Below are 24,590 nucleotides of genomic sequence, written 5' to 3' on the forward strand. Positions count from 1 at the left end.
AAAAGCCATGCTGATGAACTCAAAGGGAACACCAACGGTCACCTCGACAGGCTCCTGGTGGTCAAACTTGGAACCATGTGAACCATAAGTAAGGCATCGACAAACTAGAAGATGAAATCTACTCTAGCCGCAAACGTGTCTTGGTAAATACTTTATTTGATACATCTGGAGACCAATATCCCATGTGGCACCAATATCCCTCCATGGCTGTGCCATCGAGGACGCAGGGCACAGCCGGTGATGACCTCAGTAAAGCCGGTGTGCAGTGGTTTTCTCCAAAGAACATCTCATGGGAGAGGAGGGGAAGAGTCACCTCAGCACAGAGAAGCAGCAGGACCGACCACCTCAGCTGAGCCATCACGGCAACACAAGGGGTGAAAGGGTTGGCAGTCTATGCCGTAGACATCAAAACACCAAAAAGTCTGTTTTAAAAAAAAACACCGAAGTAGGGAATGTGATCTTGAGATTAAATGAGCCAACTACGTGCTGGTCAGGAATAGCAAGGACAGCCGTAACTAGACACTGACTGCATGTTTCTGAATTTCTGTAGGGATAGTCGTGCAGATGGGAAGAATCAGGGTGTTTCCTGAAGAGAGGAAACAACAGTAACTTCCCCAGAGGACAGACAGAATTGAAGAGAGAGACTTTGAACATTACCCTGAGGGGCCAGTGCCTGCTGCTCTTCCAAGGGACTGGAGTTTGATTCTCAGCATTCATGTCTGGCTTCCAAGGGGGTCTGCACACACGTCAGACATCTACCTACCTACACATACACACACACACACACACACACGCGCGCGCGCGCGCGCGAGCACACACACACACATGCACACACACATGCACACACATACACACACACATGCACACACACACACACACACTGTGAGATCCCATCCAAAGTCCTTTTCAAGCTCCCATTTTCTCATCTTCAGACAATGGTATCAACCACTTCCATGGTGGTAAGTTGTGGACTGATGTCTATATGCAGGCGAGGGTGGGACCAAGATAAGGCAAGGCCTGTGATTGGGCAGTGAAAAAGTAAGGCGGGCACAGAGTTTTGGAGAGAGGAGGGAGAGAAGGAAGAAGAAGAACCAAGACGGGGGGGGGGGGGGGGCAGAGATGGATGACCAAGATGCATGTGGCCTTAAATGGCCACAGGGAGCTATGAAAATCCTCTAAGGGATGGATTATTACAGGAGAGTTTGTCTTATCTAGGTGAGCAGTTTATGTCATTATCAGTTGGTTGCGACTATAACCACAGGGGATGGATGATGGGAATTTGAGCGGAGTTCACAGCAGGGAGTTCCAAGATGGCAGCTTCTGGGGACAGAGAGTAGCTTGCAGGGACAGCGTGGGATGGAAATTGGAGACTTAGCAAGTTGGGTTGAGACACTTTGCTGATTGAGATGAAAGTGCCCCGCAGATGCCATGTGGCCCGCTGGAGTTGGCAATAACGCGGGTTGGTGCATTCAATTATTTTTTATTTACCACAGTAAGTGGGTCCCTCACTGTCATGAGGACTTTATATGCATGAATCATTAGTCCTCTCCCTTTGATGGGACTCAGTGGGGACACAGATTCTAACACCATCCCCTTCTACAGATGAGGAAATTAAAGCAGAATTGATACGCATAAAATCACCTTTATACAAAAGCAGCGGAGGCTCTCTGGCTCTGGTTTATACCTATAGCCGACATGCTTCAAAGGCCCCCTATGATGCCTCACAGGAAGCTATGAGGACTCGGCAGAACGTGTTTTAAATGTGTGGCTGTACCTGCCAAAAGATCAATCGTAGATACTGTTTGTGTAGAAAGCAAAACAAACATGCAATCTACAGAGCTGAAAAAGAAATGGTTAAAAAAAATTAAATCAAATAGATAATAAGGGAGAGACAAAGTATCAAATTATTGTGGTAGTTTGAATAAGAATAGGCCTCAACAGACTCATATGCTTGAATACACGGGGCTCAGTTCGTGGAACTGCTTGGGAAGGACTAGGAGGTGTGGCCTTGTTGGAGGAGGTGTGTCACTAGGGGCAGGCTTTGAGGTTTCAAAAGCCTCACACACTCCCAGTGCCTCTCTGCCCCTCTCTTATGGAGACATGAGCACTGAGCCTCTGCTCCAGCACTATGGCCGTGTGCCAGCCTGCCTGCTGCTGTGCTCCCGTCGTGACGGCCATAACACGCTGAAACAGTTATCTCCCAAATAAACGGCTTCCTCTGTAAGCTGCCTTGGTCATGGTGCCTTATCACAGCAAAAGAAAAAGCAACTAAGAAAACTAAGACGGGAGTTGTCACCGGGGAATAAGCTATTGCTGTGATAATCCTGACTGAGCTTTTTTTGAATGTGGGAACCTTTGGGGTTCTGGATTAGGAAAGCAGTCGGGATGCCGTGAGATAGTCTTAATGGGCCATTCCAGGAGGATCTTGGCAGCAGCAGATCTGAGAGGAATGTGGACCAGGGAGATGCAGAGATGGACTAGAAGAGGTTTCAGAGGGGAAGAATACTAGCAACTGGGCTAGAGATCAGACTTGCGATATTTTGGCAAAGAATCTTATGGCTGCTTTCTGCTTTTTGTCCTAAAAATTTGACTAAGGTTAAATTGAGAAGTATTGGGTTAATTTCCTTAGCAGGGGAAAACTCAAGACAGCCTAACATTGACTCTGTCTCATTGTTACTAGTAGTCACTCTCATGCAGGTATACAGTGAAAATTAAGAAGGTTGAAAAGGAAAGAAAAGAAAAGAAAAGAAGAGGAGAAGAAAAGAAAAGAAAGGGAAGGAAAAGAAAGGAGTTGGATGGTGGTGACACACATCTTTAATCCCAGCACCTGGGAGGCAGAGGCAAATGGGTCTCTGTAAGTTCAAGGCCAGCCTGGTCTACAGAGCAAGCTCCAGGACGGTCAAGGTTAAACAGCCTTGAGATGTCTTAAAAAACAAAACAAAACAACAACAACAAAATCCTCTTAAATTTCTGTAAAGTACAAACTATCTTTTACAAAGTTTTATTAAAGAGAAAAATTGGTATAGTGTGTAATTTGTTAATTTTTATTTTCAACAAATCCCAGGTCATGTGTTGAGGTTTGGTCTATGTTATGTGTTATAATGCTAACTGTGGACCCCAAAGTTTGGTTGTCCCAGAGAGAGAGTCCACACACAGACTCAAGTGATGTTGTGTGACCTTGCTCCCAAATTATTTCTGATTAGCCAATAGAGATGCCTACAGCCAATCGCTGGGGAGAATTGAGAAAGGCAGGGGTGGGGTTCCCAGGTTTGGAGTCAGAGAAGATCAGGAGGGAAGGGAGAGGGTGAGGAAGAAAGAAGACACCGTGGTTAGGAGTCAAGAAAGTATGGCCTTAAGGACCAAGTAGAGTTAAGAGCAGCCCAGATGAAACATAGTAATAACTTAGAGTTATCGATAGGAAATAGATTTTAATAGCATAGAGAGTAGGTATCTGCCCAGCTCTAGTGCTGATTAAGGCTTATAAATATAAAGAATGTGTGTGTCTTTACCCAGGAAATAAATGCTCAAAGGCAAGGTAGAAGGCCACTGATCGAGATTAAATATTCTCTACAACAGTCATGTTCTAGGGAAATGAACATTTAGAAAATTAAGAAGTGGGAGGGCTGGTGGCTAGGAGATAACATGCTAACACTTTTCTGTTGCGGCAGGCTGCATTTGGCTCTAACTCCACTCCTCTCCCATACCCGTGCTTTCTGCTGCGTCATCTTCCAGAGTTCTGAGCAGGGGTCCCCGTCAGTCATTGATCAGCTGTATGACTCACTTCGGCTCTGCAGATTTGGCAGATGTGATTAGCACAGAGCTCGGTGTGACTCTGAGGTTTGAGCTTGATAGACTTACCCTGTTACCGTGGGAAGTACAACCAGCCAGTCTCAGGCCTGTGAGCAGCAAGGACTTCACTCAGTGCACACAAGCTCTACAGATCTTTATAGGAAAACCCAGCTGAGCCCCACAGATGTGTGTAAAACGAATGGATGGCATTAGAATCTGGTGAAGTATGGGGGTTGCTTGTTACATAGCCAAAGCTAACTGCTGTATTTAAGCATCAGAAATAACAAGTTGGAAGACACACACACACCCAGACAGGCACACACACACACACAAGCTCACACTATATGTACTGAAGTAGAAAACACTTCATCTTGTGCTTATACTTTAATACTTAGATATTCTATAAGGCCCACAAATGCTCAGTAAGGCACATCGCACTAAAGCATTCAAAATAAAATATGTTTTGCCACAAGCCCTACACCCTGATCCTGCAACATTCTTTATCCAGCTGACAACCACCCCCATCAACTTCCCTGGTAAAGGCCTTTTGGGTTTTCTCTCCCTTTCCCTTTCCCTCTCCCCCCTCCCTCTCCCTTCCCCCTCTCCCTCATCCCTCTCCCCCTCCCCCTTTCCCTCCCTCTCCCTTTGCCCCTTCCCCTCCCTCTCCTTCTCCTCTCTCTCCCCTCCCCCTCTCCCCTCCCCCTCCCCCTCACCAACTCCACCAAGAGATTCTGGGTTTGATGCTAGTTGTCATGTGCTATCCACAGGCTTCCATTGTGTCTCGCATGACTAATCTCAACAACATCCTAACTGACCTGTGCCTGTAAAACGATCTGGTCTTCTATCCTTGTGTCTCTTGCCTCAGCTATTCACCATGCAACATCCAAAGGGGCCTTCCTAAGTATAGACCAGTTCGTATCATGTCCTTCCCTAGGCCTACTGCTCACCGGGGCTCCAACCTTCCTCAGGGTGGAGTCTGGAATCCACCTTTCCTGCTTGTAGGGCTCATGTTTGCCCTTTTGCCTCAACCACGAGTATCCCCAACCCTTTGCATTAATCTATAGAAACACTGGCTACCTCACTGTCAGCCCCTCTAGCATGGTAGGCACCCTGGAACCATGAGGCCTTTGTGTCACCCATCCTGTTCCTCCTCAGCCAGGAATGCTCTTTCACAAGCTGTGCGTGACTCATTTGCTTTCTTCCAGCCTCTGCCCAAATCACCATCGCTGGAGAGCCTTTCACTGGGAACACAATAGGCCGCAGCTCTGCTCTTCTCCCATCGCCCCTGCCTCTTTATTGGCTTTTGTCTTCCTGGGCACGGCTCGCCACTTGACATAGTACCAGTGTGGTTGCTTCCATTTGTTTCTCATTGTCTTTCTGTGCTTTCTACAACAGAGGCTGCGTGAACCAGGAACTTGGTTTTTGTTCCCTTCTGAAGAGGCCAGAACAATGCTCAGGATATAAGTCCTCAGTAAATACTGTTGAGCAAGTGGGTGAACCTGGGAAGAAACTTTGTAAAAATGCATGGAAGTCATATTAAAAATAACAATAAACCTATAAAATTTAATTGAGGGAGATAGAAAAACACACTCAAATATATAGTAATAACTAAGCTTTAGGAAGAGAGGCCCAATACATGAAAGAGATAATTTCTTCTCAAATACATTTGAATTGGACACATTCCCACATAGTATTTAGTGGAGGGATCATCAAATAGATTTTTAAGGACAATTTAGAAATGTGAATGTTTGCAACTATCTAACTGCTCTGCAGGAATGAAAAGTAAATGCTGGAGATATGTTCGCTCACCAGGTGCAAGGACCTGGGCTGGGTCCTTAGCACAGAAAATAAAAAGGTAGCCATGTGTTCTCTATCATCCATTAAGACATTTAGAAAACCGCAGAAATAAGGTTTTGGCAACACTGGTGTGAGCAAACATTTCATTGGAACAGACTATAGTCCAGAAACAGACCTCTGATCATCAATATTTATTTTCAACTTGAGATTTAGATTCATCTAGACAAACCTCTAGACATGTCTGTGAGGAAGTTCCTAGATTGCATCAACTAACATTGGAATGCCCACACTAAATGTGGGTGGCTCCATTCCCTAGGCTCCGATCCTGGTCTAAATCAAAAGAGAGCAGGCTGGGTATTAGCAGACACTGCTCTCTACTTTCTGACTGTGGATGCAATATAACCAGACACCTGTTCCGGCCCCCATGCCTTCCTTCCATGACTGACTGTAACCCCAAACTGGGAGGTGAAATCAATCCTTCTTCCAAGTTGCTACAATGTTGCAATGGCAATTTGGGACAGTAACACAATTAATCTCTCTAGAATCTGCCTCCATGTATTAGTTACTGGCCTTACTGTGGCCAAACACCTGGAAAAGTAACTTAAAGAAAAAAAGATTTTATTTTGCTTATAGCAGCGGGGGATACAGTCCATCCTGATGGCAGCATGACTGCAGGGGCAAGAAGCCAGCTAGTCACACTGAGGCCACAGCTACAAGTGATGGCTCCTTGTGCCCAGCTCTCTTCCTCGTTTTTAAAAGCATTTTAAAACTTACTTTAATGTGTATGGGTATTTAGCCTGCATGTGTGTCTGTATACCACACTCAAGATTGGCACCCACAGAGGCCAAAGAGGCCTTCAGATCCCCTGGGACTAAAGTTACAGATAGTTGTGAGCCACCATGTGGGTGCTGGGAACTAAACTCCGATCCTCTGGAAGAGCAGCCAGTGATCTTAACATCCATATCTCCAAACCCATTTTCTTCTCTCTATTCAGTCCAGGATCCCCAACTCATGGAATAAGGCGGTTCTTCTCATCTCAGTTAACCCAGATAATTCCTCAAAGACATACCTAGAGGCTTATCTCTCCAGTGATTCTAGGTTCTGTCAAGTTGACAGTACTAACCATCATACCCCATCCCCCATCCACCTTCCACCATCCACCATCCTCCTTGTATGCCATACACAGTGTGCCATACACTTTGGTTACACTGACTTTCTGATTATATTAAGTAGTCTTGGGATATGGAATGCATGGGGTGGGTCAGTACAAATGGAGATTGACTCCTGGCACTGTCCACAAGCACACAAGCTTTGAGACTTGCTGCATTCTGTTCAAGCTGTGAGTTCTGGGACTAAGACATGCCTTTCTGTACCTTGGCACCTATTTCCACATAAATTTATCTGTTTTTCCATATAGAAGAGTTTTTTTTTTTTTTAAAGAAAAAGGTTAGAGACCCCACTGTGAGTAAATACAGAAGGGTGCTTACTATGAACATTTAACTGACTCTAGGATTTCCTACGTGGCCACAAGAATCAGCAGCTTTTCTGAGCTATAGGGACATCAATAAATCAACCAGAGCAAAGGGGACCCTGCAGCTAAGAGACACAAGTTTCAAGCGGTGATAGACTGTGCTGGCAGTGGAGTGTGAGAATTTCCATCTACGAAGATGGGCTGGGCAGTTGTTAAGTAGGGGTTGGATCTGAGAAAGGAGAAAAGAGTCCTGGGTCTCAGGCCAGTCAACAGGGAACAGTGTCCCCCTGTCAGGCAAAGAAGAATTGGCTTAGAAGAGATTCTGGGGAGCGGCCTACGGTGTCCAGTTAAAAAGCACCCTCCTTTGGAGAAAAGTGTATCCAGAGGGGTTTACCCCCAGATAGCTGATGAGAAATATTGACCTAAGAATAACTATTTGACAAAGAAATTAGTGCTGAAAGATTCGTGGAACTCGTTATCTCTCTACCGTTTAGAGTAAAATGTGGAATGGTTCTGCGCTTGGAAATTTAGCTATTTAAAACAAAAATTTTGGGGGGTCATTTTGTGTTGTGACTTCCTAGAATAAATGGCCATTTTGTTGTAGAAACAATCCATGACACATTAGCCTTTTAATCACAAAATAAGTGTGTTGAGCTTTATCTTTGGAAATAAATGGCTGATTATTGTCTCCTGTCATTTATTGCGAAAGATACTATCTGCACTCGATCTCGGCCTGCATCGTGCGCTCAGCTCCCCAGCCTCCCTGTGGTGATGTCAGTGAGTCATTTTGAAGTTTGGGTTATTTCCTGCCAGCATTTGCATGCATACTTGCATTCTGATGCTGAGAAAAAAATCCTAGAAGCAGAGCTTCGAAAGTTGCACGGGGCTTGGACAGTGCCTGCTGTCTCAATGGTGCGTTCAACTGCAGGGTTTTCCTCTCCTCCTGCCCCTTACTCTGCTCCATTTGCATAAGTGAGTGCGTGGGGGGCACAGGATGGGGGTCCCCACCCCACAGCCCTTCCTTGGGCAGCCTCGATGACAGCAAGCCCAGCACCAAGGGCTCAGAACACAGTCACCTTCTCATTCCTCAAATGCTTCCATGGTCGGCTTCTCGAATGCTTCATCATCTGCTGGAATGATGTGTTGGTTATGTCTAAATTTTATACATGTTTTATAGTAATTTATAGTAATACTTGTTTTTTATTATAGCAATTCTGAGTGGGATGAGATATCAAGTAAAACACGCGCGCGCGTGCACACACACACACCCCCACACACACACACACACGAGTATAACAAGAGCAAATTTATCGATCATTTAGTCAGTGGTTGCTGAGCACTTAATGAATTTAGAATCTGTGTTCCGCCTATTTCTGTAAGAATGACTTTGGTATTTGGATGGAAATTGCATTAAACCTATAAACTACTTTGGGTAGTGTAGACATTTTAAATACATTCATTTTCTCAGTGCACAGGCATACGCGGCGGTTTCCCTTGTGTGTACACAGGGCGTCTTTGGTTTCTGTTATCGGTGGTTTGTAATTTTCACTTCAGGACTTGATGTTATTTCTTCGGTTGAATTTGTTTCTAGCCTCTGGGGCTTCGTGTGTTGCTGGCCCTGAATGGTTGCACCATCTTGTCCTCTCGGCATCCCAGGTAGCAGGCACTAGGGATTTGCACTGCCACTCCTGGCTCATCCCGGGGCATTTATCTTGTCTTCTTTAACCTTACTTTTGCTGCAGTTGTGAATAGATAGAATGCCTCTCATATCTTCCGAGGAAGTTCATTATCAGTGTATAAAATACGGCTGGCTTTTATGTTGGATTATGAAGGATTTTTATATCCTCCAGTTTCACTGAATTCCTTTACCTGGGTCTTTTGGTGGAGTTTGTAGAGTTCTGATTTTTTAAGTCTATACATCATGTCATTTCATAACAGGTGATTGAATTCCTTCTCTTCCTATTTGTATGCCTCTGATTTCCTTTACTTGATAATCTCATCCCATTCAAAACTGCTATTATTTTTTTTAAGTAGTAAATGTTGACTGGTGAGAGGCGGGTAGAACTTGGGCGCCATTGGTGGGAAAGCAGATCAGTACAGAGAGCTTAGTGTCAACATTTCGAAGGATGAAGATCAGACTGGCCAGAGAATTTACAATCCCACTCCTGGTTCTGCTGAAAGGAAATGACTAGATGCATACAGCGAGCAGAGGATGGCGCTAGTACAACGACTCAGATGTGGCATCAACGTCCAAGTCTGTGACAGAAAAAGAGAAAAAAAGAAAATGTCTGCGCTTGTACATGTGCGCATATGAGCATATGCGCGTGCACAATGACATAACACTGAAATTCTGCCACCTGTGGTACCACGGACACAACTGGGAGACAATATGGTGAAATAGGTCACACAGAAAAGCAAGAAGCTCCCACTCATGGAAACCAAAAACATTGGTCTTAGAGCAGACAAGAGTAGAATAATATAATCCTGGAAGGTAGGAAAGGCTGAGGAGACGAGGAATTAAAAGATGTTGGATAACAGGTACCAAGACACAGCTGGATGGAAGGAGGCCCGGGTACCAGCACATGATAGCCTATCAGGAGGAGATAGTATTTCCCCAAAGCACCAGAACTCAGGGGTTCCAAATATGGGGATATAGAGATGACTCAGAGGTTGAGAGCATTGGCTTCTCTGGCAGAGGACCTGGGTTTGAGTCCCAGGACTCACACGGCGTCTCACAACCATCTGTATCTCCAGTTCCAGGGCATCTGATGCCCTTTTGGGGCACTGCGTACATGCAGCAAATTTACACACATGTAGTCACATATATAAAACAAAAGTTCTGTTAATAAAATGGCTTTAAGGGGCTGGGGATTTAGCTCAGTGGTAGAGCGCTTACCTAGGAAGTGCAAGGCCCTGGGTTCGGTCCCCAGCTCCGAAAAAAAAAAAAAGAACCAAAAAAAATAATAATAATAAAATGGCTTTAAGTGTACGCATGGGGTAGGAGGTAGAAAGTGAGTTGTCTTGGTTGCCAAGGACACATTGTAGTCACCCCCTGAAATTCCAGCACCAGGTGTCCCACAGTTCACAATCAGTATGTATCGATTTTAAGGAGATCTAGATACACGCAGTTACAATAATTCCTGTGCTCAGGGAAAGCCTGGAGAATGAGAGCAGGCCCTGTAGGAGAGAGCTGAGGAGGGCCAGCCAGGCAGAGCTCAACAAGGTTAAGGGCAACAAGACAGAGACAGCAACATGTCTTGAGGGGGGTGAGTGCCTGGTGAGACGGGCCCACATCAGACCAAACGCCCAATCCGTGGCTAACTGCTGGACAAATATTCCAAATCGAATGTGTTTCTGGGAGGAATCCCCGAATGGATGATGCCCTGCCCTGATTCCGTGGGACTGGAAAAGTTAGGTGACCAGCCTGAGAGGCACCCCTGGGTAAGGGTGCCATCTATGCACCATCTCTTCTTGGTGGTGGCTGGGTGGTGACCCAAGGACGATGGGTCAGGGCAGAACTTTCCTAGGTGATGTAAGTAGCCGGGATTAAAGTGAGATCCCGCTGCAGCAAAAATGTGAGGAAAAAATAGGTCTTTACCTAGCTGTATTGCCACACCAAACTCTCCCGAGTCCTGTCAGAGAGAGATGTGGATCTGAAGTGGAAACTTAAGGGTTCCTTGGGGACTCAGTTGTGATGGATGGTGTTTTGTTGGGACAAACACGTGAAGGAGTGTTTTCCTGAAGTGGACACAGGTGAGAGGATGTTTTGCTAAAGCAAACAGGTGAAGGAACGTTTCTTGAAGCAGACACAGGAGAGGATGTTCTGCTAAAGCAAGCACGTGAAAGGACACGTGATGAAGGATGCTTCTCTAAGAACATGCATGTAATGGTCCGCCTTACATTGCATAGTTGAGCTCCATTTGTTTGGATTCTATAGAGAGAAACACACACACACACACACACACACACACACACACACACACACACACACACACATCAAAAACAAAAACAAAAACTTCTGGTGGCCTGCTGCTTCCCAAAAACCTGCACTTGGAACTTTCAATTCAGAACCTACATAAAGATTCCTAGATGTATAACCTTGGGCCAGCTACTTGCTTCTCTGTGCCTCAGTTTCCCTACATATATAATCCTGAGGATAATTATAGCATTTACATTACAGAGGTCTGCTTTCTGGTCATAGTGAGGACTATAACCACACTAGAGGGCCTGGCAGCTAAAATGTATCCAGTGACTTAAGGGGTCGAGAATGAGAATGGCAACTTAGTATCCACTGGCAACTTAGTTTCCACTCATGGGGTGTTAATTCACATAGAGCACCTGGGACGCGCTGAGAGATGCTGTAAGTGCTCTAGGTGCTAAATGGTACCCTGTTTTAGTTCTGAGCTTTGGTTTGTTTTTTACCCAAGTTGCCCAGTACTTATACACAGTCTGTAAAGAGCCCAAGGACCCTCAAGGCCAAAGCTAACAAGTACAGCCCCAGCATCCGTGAGCTTACAGAGGACAGCCCCTCATATGCTCGCATAGAGTGACCCTCAGAGGTGTATGTGTGAGGTAGAACTTTTGTTCCTACGCCTGACACACTGTGAGTATCTAGCAATCAAGTAAACTGAGGCTCCAATAGGCAGAGGAAAACCCCAGTGAGTGGAAGGTGAGCCTTGACTTCCCCTGGTATCCCCAGGGTGACCCCTTCATTACCATCCCTCTAACTCACCCTCTATCAGCACTTCTGCAAATGCGAAGGGGAAAACACAGACCTGGGCCTTCATGGAAAGTGTTTTCAACCTCACAACCAGAATTCCTGCCTTTAGTGGGGTTTGGGCTAGATCTTTAACTTTTCCTTTAGTATTTCAGAACCCCACCATTTGAAAAGCATCTTTTCTGAGGAATGGTATTTCCTGGCATAAGACAGCCTTTGTCGAGTGACTCAGACTGATTTCTTTTCACTATCATTTGGCCCCAACTTACAGAGAAAAAGTGGGCACTGGGTATCAGTTTGATGTCAGGGTTTTTCCAGGTTTGAAGAGCTTTAAATACAGCTAGACTGGAAGATGCTGGCAGGCTGAGCTACAGACCCTGTCAACATGTTTGTGACATACGTCCTTGCCTCTGCTTTGCTCTTTGGGTCTGTCCTGGGCCAGAGATGCAGCACCTCCTGGGGCATCCAACACACCTCTTACCTTATTGAAAACCTGAAGGTAGATTTTGGGGGGCTAGGAAGAGCCATTCGCTGGGGAATGACAAAGGGGACGAAACTCACTGTGGGTTATCTCTTTGCCTACTGTAGGACGACCCATCATCAAAATGCAGCTGCAGTGCCAACGTGAGTGAATAACCTTAAGAACCTTCCAGACTTCTCTCTGTGTTCACAGCCAGAATGCTCATGCTGTGCTTTCTCTCTTGCAGGTGACCAGCTGCTTGTGCCTCCCCATCCCATCTGTAAGTACAGTCGGGAAAGGTCACAGGACATGGCTTATGCTTTGGAAAAAAAAAAAAAGAACACAGTTTACTTGACATTCTAAATTCTAAATGTTTGTTTAAGTGGAACTGCTAGAGTATAGACCCCACCTTTAAAACTTTTATTTATATATACACATTATACACATCCATATGTCTTAAGTTAGTGTCATACCCTTAAGACATCTGGATATTTTTTCAGAGTCTAAAATTTATTGACTATCTTCTGAGATAAATGGTCATGTACAAAATGAAAAAAAAATGAATATTGCTTGCTGATTCGTCTGCTGGTGAGTCCAGATTTGTGGAACAAACAAAATAGCAGCATCAGGCATGGCCTATCTAGAAGTCTCTGTCTCTGTCTCTCTGTCTCTGTCTCTGTCTCTGTCTCTCTCTCTCTCTCTCTCTCTCTCTCACACACACACACACACACACACACACACACCCCTCCTTTCTCTGGCATCTTCCTACTCTTTCCCCCTCCCCTTCTTCGTCTCTTTCTCCTTCTCCATTCTCCTGCCGGTCTTCAGTGGCTGCTGAATGATTCCAGCTGCCCTTTGGGAAGGCAATATCTAAGTGCGGTGCCCTGTCAGTGAGGGGAAGGCAGGGAGGCTCTGGTGCTATTCTAACTCCTAGTTCTGATGAGGGAGCAGTCACTCAGACCTGTAGCCACTGCAGGGCTCAGCCCCCCAATTTGGACTGGGGAAAAGTTGAGCTTAAAACCCTGTGAAAGTCGGAAGCCCCAATTCTTTGGGGTCCTATGGCTAGGGAAGGGTCCGATCTATCCCCTCCTTTCTCAATGCAGGATTGTAGCTTGTGGGAAACATGAGCCCTGTGCAATGGCTTGTCCCATCAGCTGGCGTGAGAAAATGCTTTTCCTTTCCCGGGCTTTCAAACTCACAGCCACTGGACCTGGACGGGGCTGCCAGGGGCAAGGCAAGTGCAGCACGGCCTTGCTAGCACACCAGGCCCACATTTCCTGTGTGGAATCTCCTCTAGGAGCGTCCCTGGGAAATTGACCTCACCTCCAATTAATTAATTAAGATCGTTTCCTAGGGTGGCAAGGAAGAGATCTAAAAACAGTAGCACAAGTTTGAGTGGCATCGGTTAAATTAATTTGTCCTTTAAAGTCCTGTTGGTGGTTCTTTCTGAAAGCAGTCCTAGGCAGGTTTTTAATAAATCCTCTTCATATGTCCTTGTTATTTGCCAGGATGATTGTACCACACCGTGCTTCCAGGAGGGAATGTCACAGGTGACCAATGCCACCCAGCAATCAAAATTCTCACCTTTTTTCTTTCGGGTGAAAAGGATAGTTGAAACCCTAAAGAGCAACAAGTGTCAGGTGAGTTTTGTGTCTGCATGTGACACGTGATTTCTGAGTGCATGATGTCAGCAAATGGGGAGGGTCTTTGGGTCAGAGACTGTAGCAGAGAAACTTGAGAGCAATGACTGTCTGCTCATCTCTAAGCAAAGGAGAAAGGATGGGAAAGTTAGCGTAGGTAGGCCCAGGCTGGAAGTGGGGCAGGTAAGAAATTAACCAGGAACAAAATCACTGGAGTAGGTCAGATGTGCTCTGGAGTCTGCAGCTCCCTTGGTTAAATGGAGACCGTTGACACCCAGGTGGCCAATTTCTTCTCTCTGCTTGTTGGATAATGAAAGAATTCACCTTATTGTAAGCAAAAGCTGGACTCTGAAGAGTCAGACTGTAGCTCATGCAGCAGTAAGTCATCCTAGAATTCACTTTACTAACCAAGGATGTGGTAGCCCCTAAGTCAGGGTTTTTGTTGGTTTGCTGAATGACTGAAAAGGTTTGTAGAATTAAAGACATCAAGGTCAAGATAAGTATTTCCACCTGCCCTACCCACTATCAGCATGTACCATGGTTCCTGGGGCAGTGGCCAGCCACTGTCCTACTTCCCTATGCTTAGTGTTCATAGGAGAGCACCAGCTAAGTGCTATGGCTGGCCCGTCTAGACACAGGTATCTGTCCCCAGTGGCACCTGCCTGTCTATGTTACGGGTGCCGTTACGCTGAGCACCAGCCTTAGAGGCCAGTTTCAGTGCTGTACACCAGCTCTATAAGGAGGGAAGCGATACCCAGGAAAGTCTTTTTTTCTGATGCTATTGTATTTAACAAGAGCCGAGGTTGGGACTTAAACATTGGTCTGTGTGAATCCAAAGTCTTACTCAGAATTTCCGTGTTACAATGTTACCTTGAAAAGACATGTGTGTGTGTGTGTGTGTGTGTGTGTGTGTGTGTGTGTGTGTGTGTACATAGACTCCTGGAATCGTGACCCCCCCAAATTAACACGTGCAGAGTCTTACCCAATGCTAGTTAGCCCAGGATTACCCTTCTTGTTTTCTTCCCATCTCACACCTCTCTCTCCCCTGACCATCAACTGGTCCCCAGGTTTGAGGGAAGATGGTTCTAGGCTGCAGGGTGTACACTGCTGCAGAATGAGCTGGAGGTGCTCACCCTGTCCTGTCCACTTCTCTCGCTGCAGTTTTTCTCCTGTGAAAAGCCGTGCAACCAGACCACAGCAGGCAACACCGTGTCATTTCTGAAGAGTCTCCTGAAGACCTTCCAGAAGACAGAGGTGCAAGTGCAGAGAAGCAGGGCGTGAAGACAGATACTATTTATTCTATTTATTGAATTTACAAAACCTTTTCTCCCTAATTGTTTTAATTGTTACAATGAAGAAATAAACTAAGCTATTCTAGATTAGAACCTGTTTGTGTTCTTTTGTTTCACAGTTTCTTTCGGAATAAAGAGCCATTCCATGGGGAGGGAGAAATACAAGGGGACTGGGCTTTCTCCCTGCCTATTCATCCTGTTGCTCAGAGCAGGTAAAGTGTCCAACGTTCAAAGACTTGGTAATAAACAGTGTCATAAGCCTGAGCCCAGAACTGGAGGCTTGAGCCTTGACTGGTTTGGAGGCGAGCAGCTATGGGGGGCACAACCTGAAAGACGACAGCAGCAAAGGCTAAGAACAGCATGAGGGACACAGGGCACCACCAAGTTCCCAAGGGTTTGCTCCTGTGAAGCAAACTGTGGCCCCCAAAGCAGAAAGGACCATTGTTTGGTGAGTCCAAGGGCTGAGAGAAGGTGAGTACGGAAGCTGGAGAGATGACTCAGTGGTTAAGAGCACTTGCTGCTCTCACAGAGGACTCAAGTTCAGTTCCCAACGCCTTTGTCAGGAGGCTCCCAACCATCTGTAACTCCAGCTCCAGGGGATCTGATACCTCTGCCTTCCAAGGGCACCTGCAGTCATGTGGACATGCCCACATACAGATCAACACACCTACACACAATTTTTAAAAAATAAACGTGGGCATGGTTTACATAAGGGTACAAAGGCAGCAGGTCTGGAGATGGGTCTCAGAGCAGGGCCCTTCAGGTGAGAGCTTGAAGCAGGAAAGTGTGAGGTCAACGTGGCCTATTTACCTGGAACCTGCTCAGGGACCGTCCACCATGTGCCAGCCAACAAAATCCAACAGCGCAAGCCCCAGGAGGTCCTTGAATCATACTGCATGACTGGCAGACTGTGGATGTAGCCATTCCCCTCAGCCTAACACTCTACATGCCCCACCCCAATGCCCACTCCTGGTCTCACGATGCTCACAGCCTTCCAAGCATGCCTGCTTCTCTCTCCAGATCACACCCCAGCTCTCCAGGGACCAGCTCTGTTCACTCTTGTACTAGCACTGAGCTGGCCTGCAGCAGGTGCCGTGTGGATGTGGTCTGAATGGATGGTTGGTCTCCAGGGTGCAGGGGCACAACTGGAACTGAGTTGAGAATATGCATGTCTGGCAGATAGATTGGACCCAGAACATTCTGTGGGTGTCTCTGCAACACCCCCAGGCAGGTCAAGGGTTAGTTTATACTACCTGCCTATCCAGTATGGAAGACTTCAGGCCTTCCGTTTGGCCCCTTCAGCCTTGACTGATGGACAGGCAGACACAAGGTCAAAGATAGGGTGGGAGTCTTTGGCAGAGAAAATGGCCCTCTCCCCTTCCACCTGCTGATACAAGAGGGGTGGGGACTGGGGGACAGAAGCCCTGGAATCTGTCTTCATGCATGAAGTTTCCAGAACTAGGCTCCTACACAGCGCCTTGAATAGGGAGGGTGTCTGAGTCTGTGTTGTACCTGATTCATGTCTAGTCTGTGGACCCCCCCAAATGTGGCATCTTGCCCCACCCCTTCCAAACCTACCATTCAAAGTGTGGCACACAGGAGAGGCTGAGGGAGACACCCATTTGCAATCGTCATCAGATCAAACACTTACATTCTGCCTTGCTTCTGTTTGTACCAAGGGGCAGAACCCCCTTCAGTGGCTCACGACTGACAGGAAGTAGACGCTGGTGCTTCGTTTCTATAAGCGTGAAAGTCGAAGCTTTCTAGGTTGGAGATGTTCCCAAGATCCTTCAGCTGGGGAAAACTTAGGAGCAGAGAGCCACTTCCAGCTGGTTCTGTTTGCCAAGCCATCCATCCTTCTGCCTACCCTGCTCCGTTGCTCTCCTATCTGTGTAAGATTTCTACACTACTTCCTCTGACAGCCCGAGGGTCAAATGGGTTCACCACAGCCCCAGGGCACAGTCACTTATCCAGCAAGCAAAGGTCAGAAAGGGTTCAGATTTCAGGCTCTTTTGTCCTTTCAAAAGTTAATGCACAATTCACGCGCCACTCCTTACATAACACAAACAGCAGGACCTGGGGCGAAAATTCTGTAATTAAACACATCAATATTCTGCTGCAGAACCCAAGAACATTTACACGGATAGGCCGGGGTTTACAGCCCAACGAGTCACAACAACCTTGAGTTGGCTGAGCTGTTTGGGTTTCGGGATGGAGATAAGGGATTGGGGAACTGTGTGAACAAAACAGCTTTGCTCTGACTTGGGGCTCACTTACGGTCCCTCTGGCTCTGGGTCATCTCCAGGAGGAACAGAGGCGTCTGCAGCTCCCTGACTGGCTGGCTACATGGCAACCTGGGTGGTTTCCCCTCCATCTGGGTTTTCTGAGTCTGACTACTCACTGTGGTTTGCTGACTGCATTCATTCAGGATCTCAGGGAGGGGCGGATGCTGGTGGTTGGGGTGGTCTCAGAAGACAACACTAGCTACTGCTAGGGGGAGGGGCCAAGCAATAGAAACTGAGGCTTGCTGCCACATCAAAACCACCTGCCAGCCTGGTGCTTTCCCTGGCCTGACTGTAAAGTTGAGTAAGAAAAGATTCACTCCTGCAGACACAGTTCAAGAATGGCACACCTGAGGTGAGGAGGGCACACCTGGGGTGAGGAGGGTACACCTGGGGTGAGGAGGGTACACCTGGGGTGAAGAGGACACACCTGGAGTGAGGTGGGCTCACCTGGGGTGAGGAGGGTACACCTGGGGCGAGGAGGGTACACCTGGGGCGAGGAGGGCACACCTGGGATAAGGAGGGCACACCTGGGGTGAGGAGGGCACACCTGGGGTGAGGAGGGTACACCTGGGGCGAGGAGGGCACACCTGGGGTGAGAAGGGCACACCTTGGGTGAGGAGAGCTCACCTGGAGCACTTGTTCCTCTTTCCTGGGCATCAGGCAGAAATAAGAGTGACTTGTAGGATAGTGAGTTGGATCCTCACGTTGACCTCCTGAGGTACCCACTAACAGTTGTGTATACTTCTCACTGCATAAATGAGAACTGAGGCCCAGAAGCACATTGTTCAAATGGATCAGATGCTACCCTGTGCAGGGGGCTAAGCCCCTGGGCAGATTTGTTGCAGGAACCCAGAGAATACAGCAGGGTATCCCGGTCTCAGAATCTCAAGTCACCTCCAGGGGTAAAGGGGCCATCTCGAGTTGACCATTTCACTCAGGATGCCTAAATTTTCCCCAGAAGTGGCAAAATCACACCCGAGACCCACTCCTGGCTATTGGATAGAATGGGGCTTGGTGGGGGAAGGAGAAGTGGCGCGGGCTGGGGGGAGGGGAAGGACAGTTAAATTTAGGTAGAAAATGAAAACAGTTGCACCTGTGTCCCCAGCGCCCAAGGACACGGTTTGATGACTCAGCAACCATAATAAGCATGCAGGGGAAGGTAGAACTGAGGCAGGAGCGCGGAACACCGATCTTTTAAGACTTGGGTTACCTAACCCAGTGGGCCCCTCCATGCCCAGGGGAATCAAGCCCAGTGGGCCCTCTCTATGCTCAGCCAGTGGCCAGAAGCCATACTTCTCTGGATGTACAGCTCCCTGGACTTCACAACTGAATCACGTGCTTCCGGAATCTTCTTTGACAACAGCTTAGCAGAGAGGATTCTGGGAGTTAGAACACGGACCAATAGCCCATCCTGTGTCCGGAGCATGCGAAGATCTATTCAGTATCGGCATCTATCCCATTCCAAAGCATGCTTATGAAGACACAAAGGAGCAGTTATGATGCTCAGAGTTTCACATGGTCCGGGCCCAGGGTACACAGACCCAGCCACCCTTTGTCAACCTCCAGACAAAAGCTAACAGCCCCGGATCAGAGAGGAAGACTGTGGTTTTTTTTTACAGACGAGGAGAACTTAAGCCCAAGCAGCAGAACGTGTCGAGATCATGCAGATAGACACCGAGGTTGAAACCCAAGGGAAGGACCACACCCTGGGGCACCGAGAACAAAGATTGGGAGGGAAGTGCCCAGGACCCAAGCGCTCCCAGAACAGTCACCAGCTAGCAGGCACCCTCAGGATTTAGTTGACACTCTGCTGCCACCAAGTGGCAATTCTATGGCATATCAGCCAAACAGGCTTTTGAGAAATAATGTTTCCGGTCCTCAAAGCGACCGGCAAGACTGAAAACTAACTTCCAATGACTCTAAGATACCACCTTCCTCTCCACTCTCGTTTTCTCATGAGCACACGGGTTTTCCTAAGGACTGTACAGCACGTGATGTCACAGACAAGCAGAAGGGCTTCCAACTGCCCCTTAGTCATTCACTACAGAGGAGTGAACTCTCTGCCTAGCCAGGAGTACACAATGGGAGATCCTGATTGGCCTCTGAAAATACCACTCCTTCAACCCAACTGTGCAGCCTAGGCAGGCACTAGTGCATGCCTGCTTGACACATCCTGGGATGGGATAGAGGAGGCACTCTGGGTCCATCCTGTAACATACCAGGAGCACAGCACCTCACCAAGACCCTCAGTACCTGCCCGTGATGCTGAAGTGGGGGTTGGGCCAGCCTCTTCCTGTTAAGGAGTCTAGTAAACTAGCACGAAAGCTTTGCCGGAGCTCCTCCACTCTTCCCTTGAGTCGGTGCCTGCACACAGCAGGGGCTCAACACAGGTGATCACTAAGTGACCACAAGCCCATCGGCTCAGATCTAGCCAAGGGACTTTGAGCTTCAAGAGCTGTGAAGGGTGGGCTTGGAGAGCATTCTGAGGAAGCACCTGTGATCTACACTGAAAATGGTCATGTCGGCCTCTAGGGGGCAGTTGTGATTTGGTGCTTGGTTTGGGGCAAACCAAGGAAGATCTTAAAACGTTTGTTTTTTACATGGCTGTGAAGACAGTTCCCTCACTGGGGTTTAAGACCACCCTGGACCACATTTCTGCTTGGCTGGTGGCGACTGCGCAGGTGACAATGTGAGGCAGGACTCTGAAGCCACATTCAGCAGTGTGCTGAGAAGGGCTCTGGGGTGCAGTAGGCGTGGCTGCTGCAGGCGCAGAGCCGGAAGTGACATCATGGACGCGCGCCACGGAAGAGCAAGGTTATCTCCTATGTGGCTCCCATAGGTGGTAAGGTAGAAGCACAAAGTCACACTGGGAAGCAGACTGCATTTTATTGGGATTTCCACGTAGAAGTCACGCCCACAGAACACCCGCCCCTGTGAGCTCTGGCTGCCATCTGCGGCTCAGGCATGACACCAACACATCACCCGCTCAGGCTTGGGAGCAAATCTTTGGATTTTCCTCCCCTGTATGTTTCTTTCCAGACACTGAACCCTCCCTTCCCAACTTGAGGACCACGAAGAAAATGACACATGCTAACCTCCCCACCCCTCTTAGTTAAGCTGGTTTCTTCTGGCAGCATCTCCAAAGACCTAAACTGAAGAGAGAGGAGGGTGACCAAGGTCTCTCAGAAGTCAGGTAGGGCGCTACGTATACAGAAACAACCCTAAGGACTTTTCTGTGCTTTTGATTGAGGAGTGCAAGTCTATGCTGGGTTTCCAACATCCGTGGGCACAGAATGTTTTTGCCTCTCTTTCTCAGGTTCTAACCCAGAGCTGAAAGAGATGATGGCTGCCTGACCCATGTATGGTCTGCTGTTTCCCACCAGCACTTGGACTCTGGAGAGAAAGTCTGCAGTCATGAAGGAAGGGACTCGAAGCTCGGGATGATGGCTGTGTCCCACCTGGCACCGGACGGAGACGGCTGGGTCTTCCTACTCTCCAGTAATGCACCCTTGCTGGCTCTACGGGCGCTGCAATCGCAGCCTGCAGCGGGGTGAGGCCTGCTCAGATTACGGTGGCGCAGAGAGGAGAGAGGGTGCATAAAGAATGCTCTTTTTGAGTTGTGGCCAGCAGGATCTAGGCTTGGACACACCCACATGGAGATGGGTCTTGTGCCACAGTCGGTCAGGAAGGCTGTCTGGGATTGTTTGTAAATGCTCAAACGAGGTGTCACGGGAAGAACGCATCTCCTTTCTTTGGTTATGAAGCGCCTTGTAAACAGAAAGTAGGCTCCCAGGTCTGGAGTACACACACCAGGTCAGAGGATAGAACAGCTCTGTTCTAGGAGGGTTCTGGTACCAGGATCCTGAAGGGGAAGGGGCTGATGACTCACGAGGAAACCTGAGGACGGCTTACGAGTGACTGCGACCTTCTTCCTCAAGCCATCCCCATGACAAAATAACCGCCCCACAGGGTTCTCACTGAGTTTCACCTCTCTGCTATGAGTACCACAGAAGGAAACAAAACTAGGGGCAGATGGGAAGGAAGGTGCCGCCTCCCCAAACCTCTAGGGAACTGTGCCCTCCATGCTAGGCATATATTCTGAAAGGATTTTTATTGACCCTTGTGCCTGGGCCTCTGGAGACAGTCCTCATCCCACCATTTCTTAGGGCCTGCTGTGAGTGTTCCAGGGTTATCTGAGATACACTGTCTCCTCCATTTGGGGGACCAGATGAGAAGGCTGGCATTGTTGTTCACGTCTTCAGAGAGTTCGTGACTCTGCCACATAGACTGTGGCCTGCTCCAAACCTTTGTAAGTTAAAAGCCAGGCTTGCTAGAGGACCTGGGGTCCATGGCTCCTGGTTAGAGCAGGATATTAAACACCTTGTTCCAGACAATGCTGCTGGGGTCACTCCTTCCCAACTGAGGTAGCGTCTTCCTATTCCCCAACCCCATTACTGCCCTTAGAGGGATTTTTTTGGTTTGTTTTTGGTTTTTTTCCTAAGGAGACGTGTTTCCCAGCCCTTTGCAAGAGAAAAGACATTCAGAAAGCAAAGTTCTGGCGGGCTCAGCTACAGCTCTCAGATGCCACGAGTTGGCTCTCTGGTAACTTCCCCCAGCCTCCTTAAAGAGCCAGTGGCCAAGAGCGGCCTAGTACGACAGCTAGGACAAGTGCCCAGTCACTCCGGGATCTGAGGTCTGTGTTCCAAAGCCATTTTGTAGCTGAAGAGTTAACCACGGGACGTGGACGTGGTTCTGGGCCATTAGGCAGGATGGCGGTGGCTGTCCTGTACAAAGCCAGCTCTGGGTTTCAGGCTGCAGCTGGACCTTACGGTGAACACAGGGATTCTTGCTTTACTCTTTCTGTTGTTTCTGTGTTTTCCTACAATACAAACATACATTGGCTTTGTTACAGGATTTAAAACATTGATCTTTTTCCCCTTGTTGGCTTTGGGGGGGGGGCAGGGAATGTCTGGGCACAGCATTAGGCATGAAACTGTGGTCCTGCTCAGCCCTGCCTTGTCCCAGACTTCATCCAAAACCAAGGGTGCTCCACCGAGAGCTTTAATTTTGCGAAACATGTTACTACTCCCTTTTAATTTTATATAAAGGGGGCAAAGAGCCGGGGAAGCTGTGAGTGCTGGAATCCTAGTGCAAAGCCACAGAGGTTTATTTAAGGTCAGCTTCTAGGTCCCCTGTGGTCAGCCCAGCTGACGGCCCTCTGTGCTTGCAACTAGGACCTGGCGTGTTGTGCTGCACTTCCCAGCAGCCCCTGGGGCATGGGGTTGGAAGGCAGTACTCAGGCCTCTAGGCTTCCCTGATGGTGGCCTTCCTCCTCAGTAGAATTGGTTATCACAGAGGCAGAGTAACAGGCTTTCTGCCTGATATGAAAGTCCAGTGACTGATCCTTCCATTTTCTGAGCTTGGCAAGGGACAAATCTGAGCCCAGGAAGGAGCAGCAGCAGCAGGAGGGAAGGGCAGTATCGCCATCAGGAAAAAGGTGGAGAGAGGAGACCTACTGTGCGGGGACATCCACTGGGAAGAACAGAGGGCAACCAAGGCAGCTAGGGGGCCTGTAGTGGGCAGAACACATCTCAGCGAAGAAATCAAGCTGCCTTCCTGGAGGAGGAGACCTACGAGTAGCCTTGGAGGACAAACAGCTATCGTCACCAAGACCAAGACAGAGTTGGCTCAAGGCACCATGGGAACACACAGGGAACAGGGGGTGAAGGGAGAAGGAGAAGGGGGTGTTCAGGATGAGGGGAGGCTAGCTGGAGGATGAGGTGGCAACATGGATTGATTCCCAAGAACTGCTGAGAGCATCTGAACAAGATGTCGGCTGTGCAGAGCTATACTGATCCTTCCCTGTGAGAAAGGAAAAGAGAAGACCTGTGTTGTAAGTGGCCTGTCCTTCAGAGCTTTGTAAAGGAGTAAATCAGGCTTAGTCAGAAGTTGGGAGACGGCCTTGTGTAGGCACGGGGTGGCATGGGGTCAGTGTCTGCAGATCAGACATCACTATAATAAAGAAAGAAGCTAAACACACTTCTCTCCAAGGTTTGGAAGCTGCGAAGGGGACCCAGAGCAGGCGAACTGGCTGTGAAAACGCCGTTGAGTTAGACCCAGCTTAGTCACTGGGGGCCCACACACCATGTCAACCATGGCTATGTCAGAATTGCAACATGCGGGTGAGAGGGCAGGCCTCTTCACTCCTAGACTTACCACAGGGGACAGAGGGGCACTTTAGAGAACTCATAATGGTTTGACCAGGAAGAATAGAGGCCCAGCTTCAACCCTGGCTAGGAAGAAAGCACACTGACCTGATCGCTCATTTGTTTCTTACGGTGTGGTCGCCACGGAGTGCCTTCAGTGAGAGCTCGTACCCGAGGAACATGGCCGCACTCATGGGAAAGCCGCGTACAGCATTCACAGTGATGCCCCTGAAAAAGACCTTTGTGGGGTAGGGGTGGGGCGTTATTCCAGGGTTGACCCTCCAAGCGCCAACCCACGTTCTCGACAACACTGCTTCTGAGGGTGAGGGAGATGATCGCAAGTGCAGGGAGCCCATTGCTGGCCTGACTGGAGCCCAAAGATCTGAATGTGGAAAGACGCTGGCGTGTTTCCAACCCACGACACCTGAGATGTCGCTTGTTGTCATAGGCTCTGAGGTGCATCCACAGACGGCTTCAGCAAACTGAGGTCCAAGCAGATCTATACTGGTATGTCTATATGCACTTATATTTGTTCTGTCTCTCTGTGTGTGTGTCTCTGTCTCTGTCTGTCTCTGTCTCTCTGTCTCTGTCTCTGTCTCTCTCTGTCTCTTTGTCTCTGTCTCTGTCTGTCTCTCTCTGTCTCTGTCTCTCTGTCTCTGTCTCTTTGTCTCTGTCTCTTTGTCTCTGTCTGTCTCTCTCTGTCTCTGTCTCTTTGTCTCTGTCTCTCTTTGTCTCTGTCTCTTTGTCTCTGTCTCTTTGTCTCTGTCTCTGTCTGTCTGTCTCTCTCTGTCTCTGTCTCTCTCTGTCCCTCTCTCTGTCTCTTTGTCTCTGTCTCTTTGTCTCTCTTTGTCTCTGTCTGTCTGTCTCTCTCTGTCTCTTTGTCTCTGTCTCTCTGTCTCTGTCTGTCTGTCTCTCTCTGTCTCTTTGTCTCTG

The 24,590-nt window shown here is 48.2% G+C and overlaps 2 protein-coding genes across 3 annotated transcripts in view; one reads left to right on the top strand and one right to left on the bottom strand.

Annotated features, from left to right (window-relative positions):
• Window positions 1-8,237: 8,237 nt before the first annotated feature.
• The window catches only part of Slc25a48 (solute carrier family 25, member 48), a 59,243-nt gene continuing 42,890 nt past the window's right edge, over window positions 8,238-24,590 (bottom strand). Inside the window, exons 7-9 of one of the 2 annotated variants that reach the window (XR_010059371.1) lie at window positions 23,766-23,896; window positions 18,745-22,330; window positions 8,238-9,313 (exon numbers count right to left, since the gene is read on the bottom strand). Coding sequence is in view for 1 of the 2 variants with exons in the window: in XM_039096450.2 (XP_038952378.1) it covers window positions 23,774-23,896 (123 nt within the window). In the remaining variant the exon portion in view is untranslated. Of the gene's footprint in view, window positions 9,314-18,744; window positions 22,331-22,966; window positions 23,314-23,765; window positions 23,897-24,590 lie in introns of those variants that run through there. The other variant, XM_039096450.2, reaches the window with a different exon arrangement.
• Window positions 12,132-15,255, top strand: Il9 (interleukin 9). The gene is made up of 5 exons (NM_001105747.1): window positions 12,132-12,273; window positions 12,363-12,398; window positions 12,482-12,514; window positions 13,743-13,874; window positions 15,036-15,255. Exons 1-5 carry the CDS (start codon window positions 12,160-12,162, stop codon window positions 15,153-15,155), a joined length of 435 nt encoding a protein of 144 aa, NP_001099217.1. The 5' UTR covers window positions 12,132-12,159; the 3' UTR covers window positions 15,156-15,255.

Source organism: Rattus norvegicus, chromosome 17 (assembly GCF_036323735.1).
Source record: "Rattus norvegicus strain BN/NHsdMcwi chromosome 17, GRCr8, whole genome shotgun sequence".
Lineage (NCBI taxonomy): Eukaryota > Metazoa > Chordata > Mammalia > Rodentia > Muridae > Rattus > Rattus norvegicus.

Bases quoted from the DNA above. Each gene is read 5' to 3' on its own strand.
- Il9 (NM_001105747.1), top strand. From the start codon at position 12,160: ATGTTTGTGACATACGTCCTTGCCTCTGCTTTGCTCTTTGGGTCTGTC. The intron at 12,515-13,742 runs GTAAGTACAGTC...GTTATTTGCCAG, and splicing joins TGTGCCTCCCCATCCCATCT to GATGATTGTACCACACCGTG. The intron at 13,875-15,035 runs GTGAGTTTTGTG...CTCTCGCTGCAG, and splicing joins TAAAGAGCAACAAGTGTCAG to TTTTTCTCCTGTGAAAAGCC.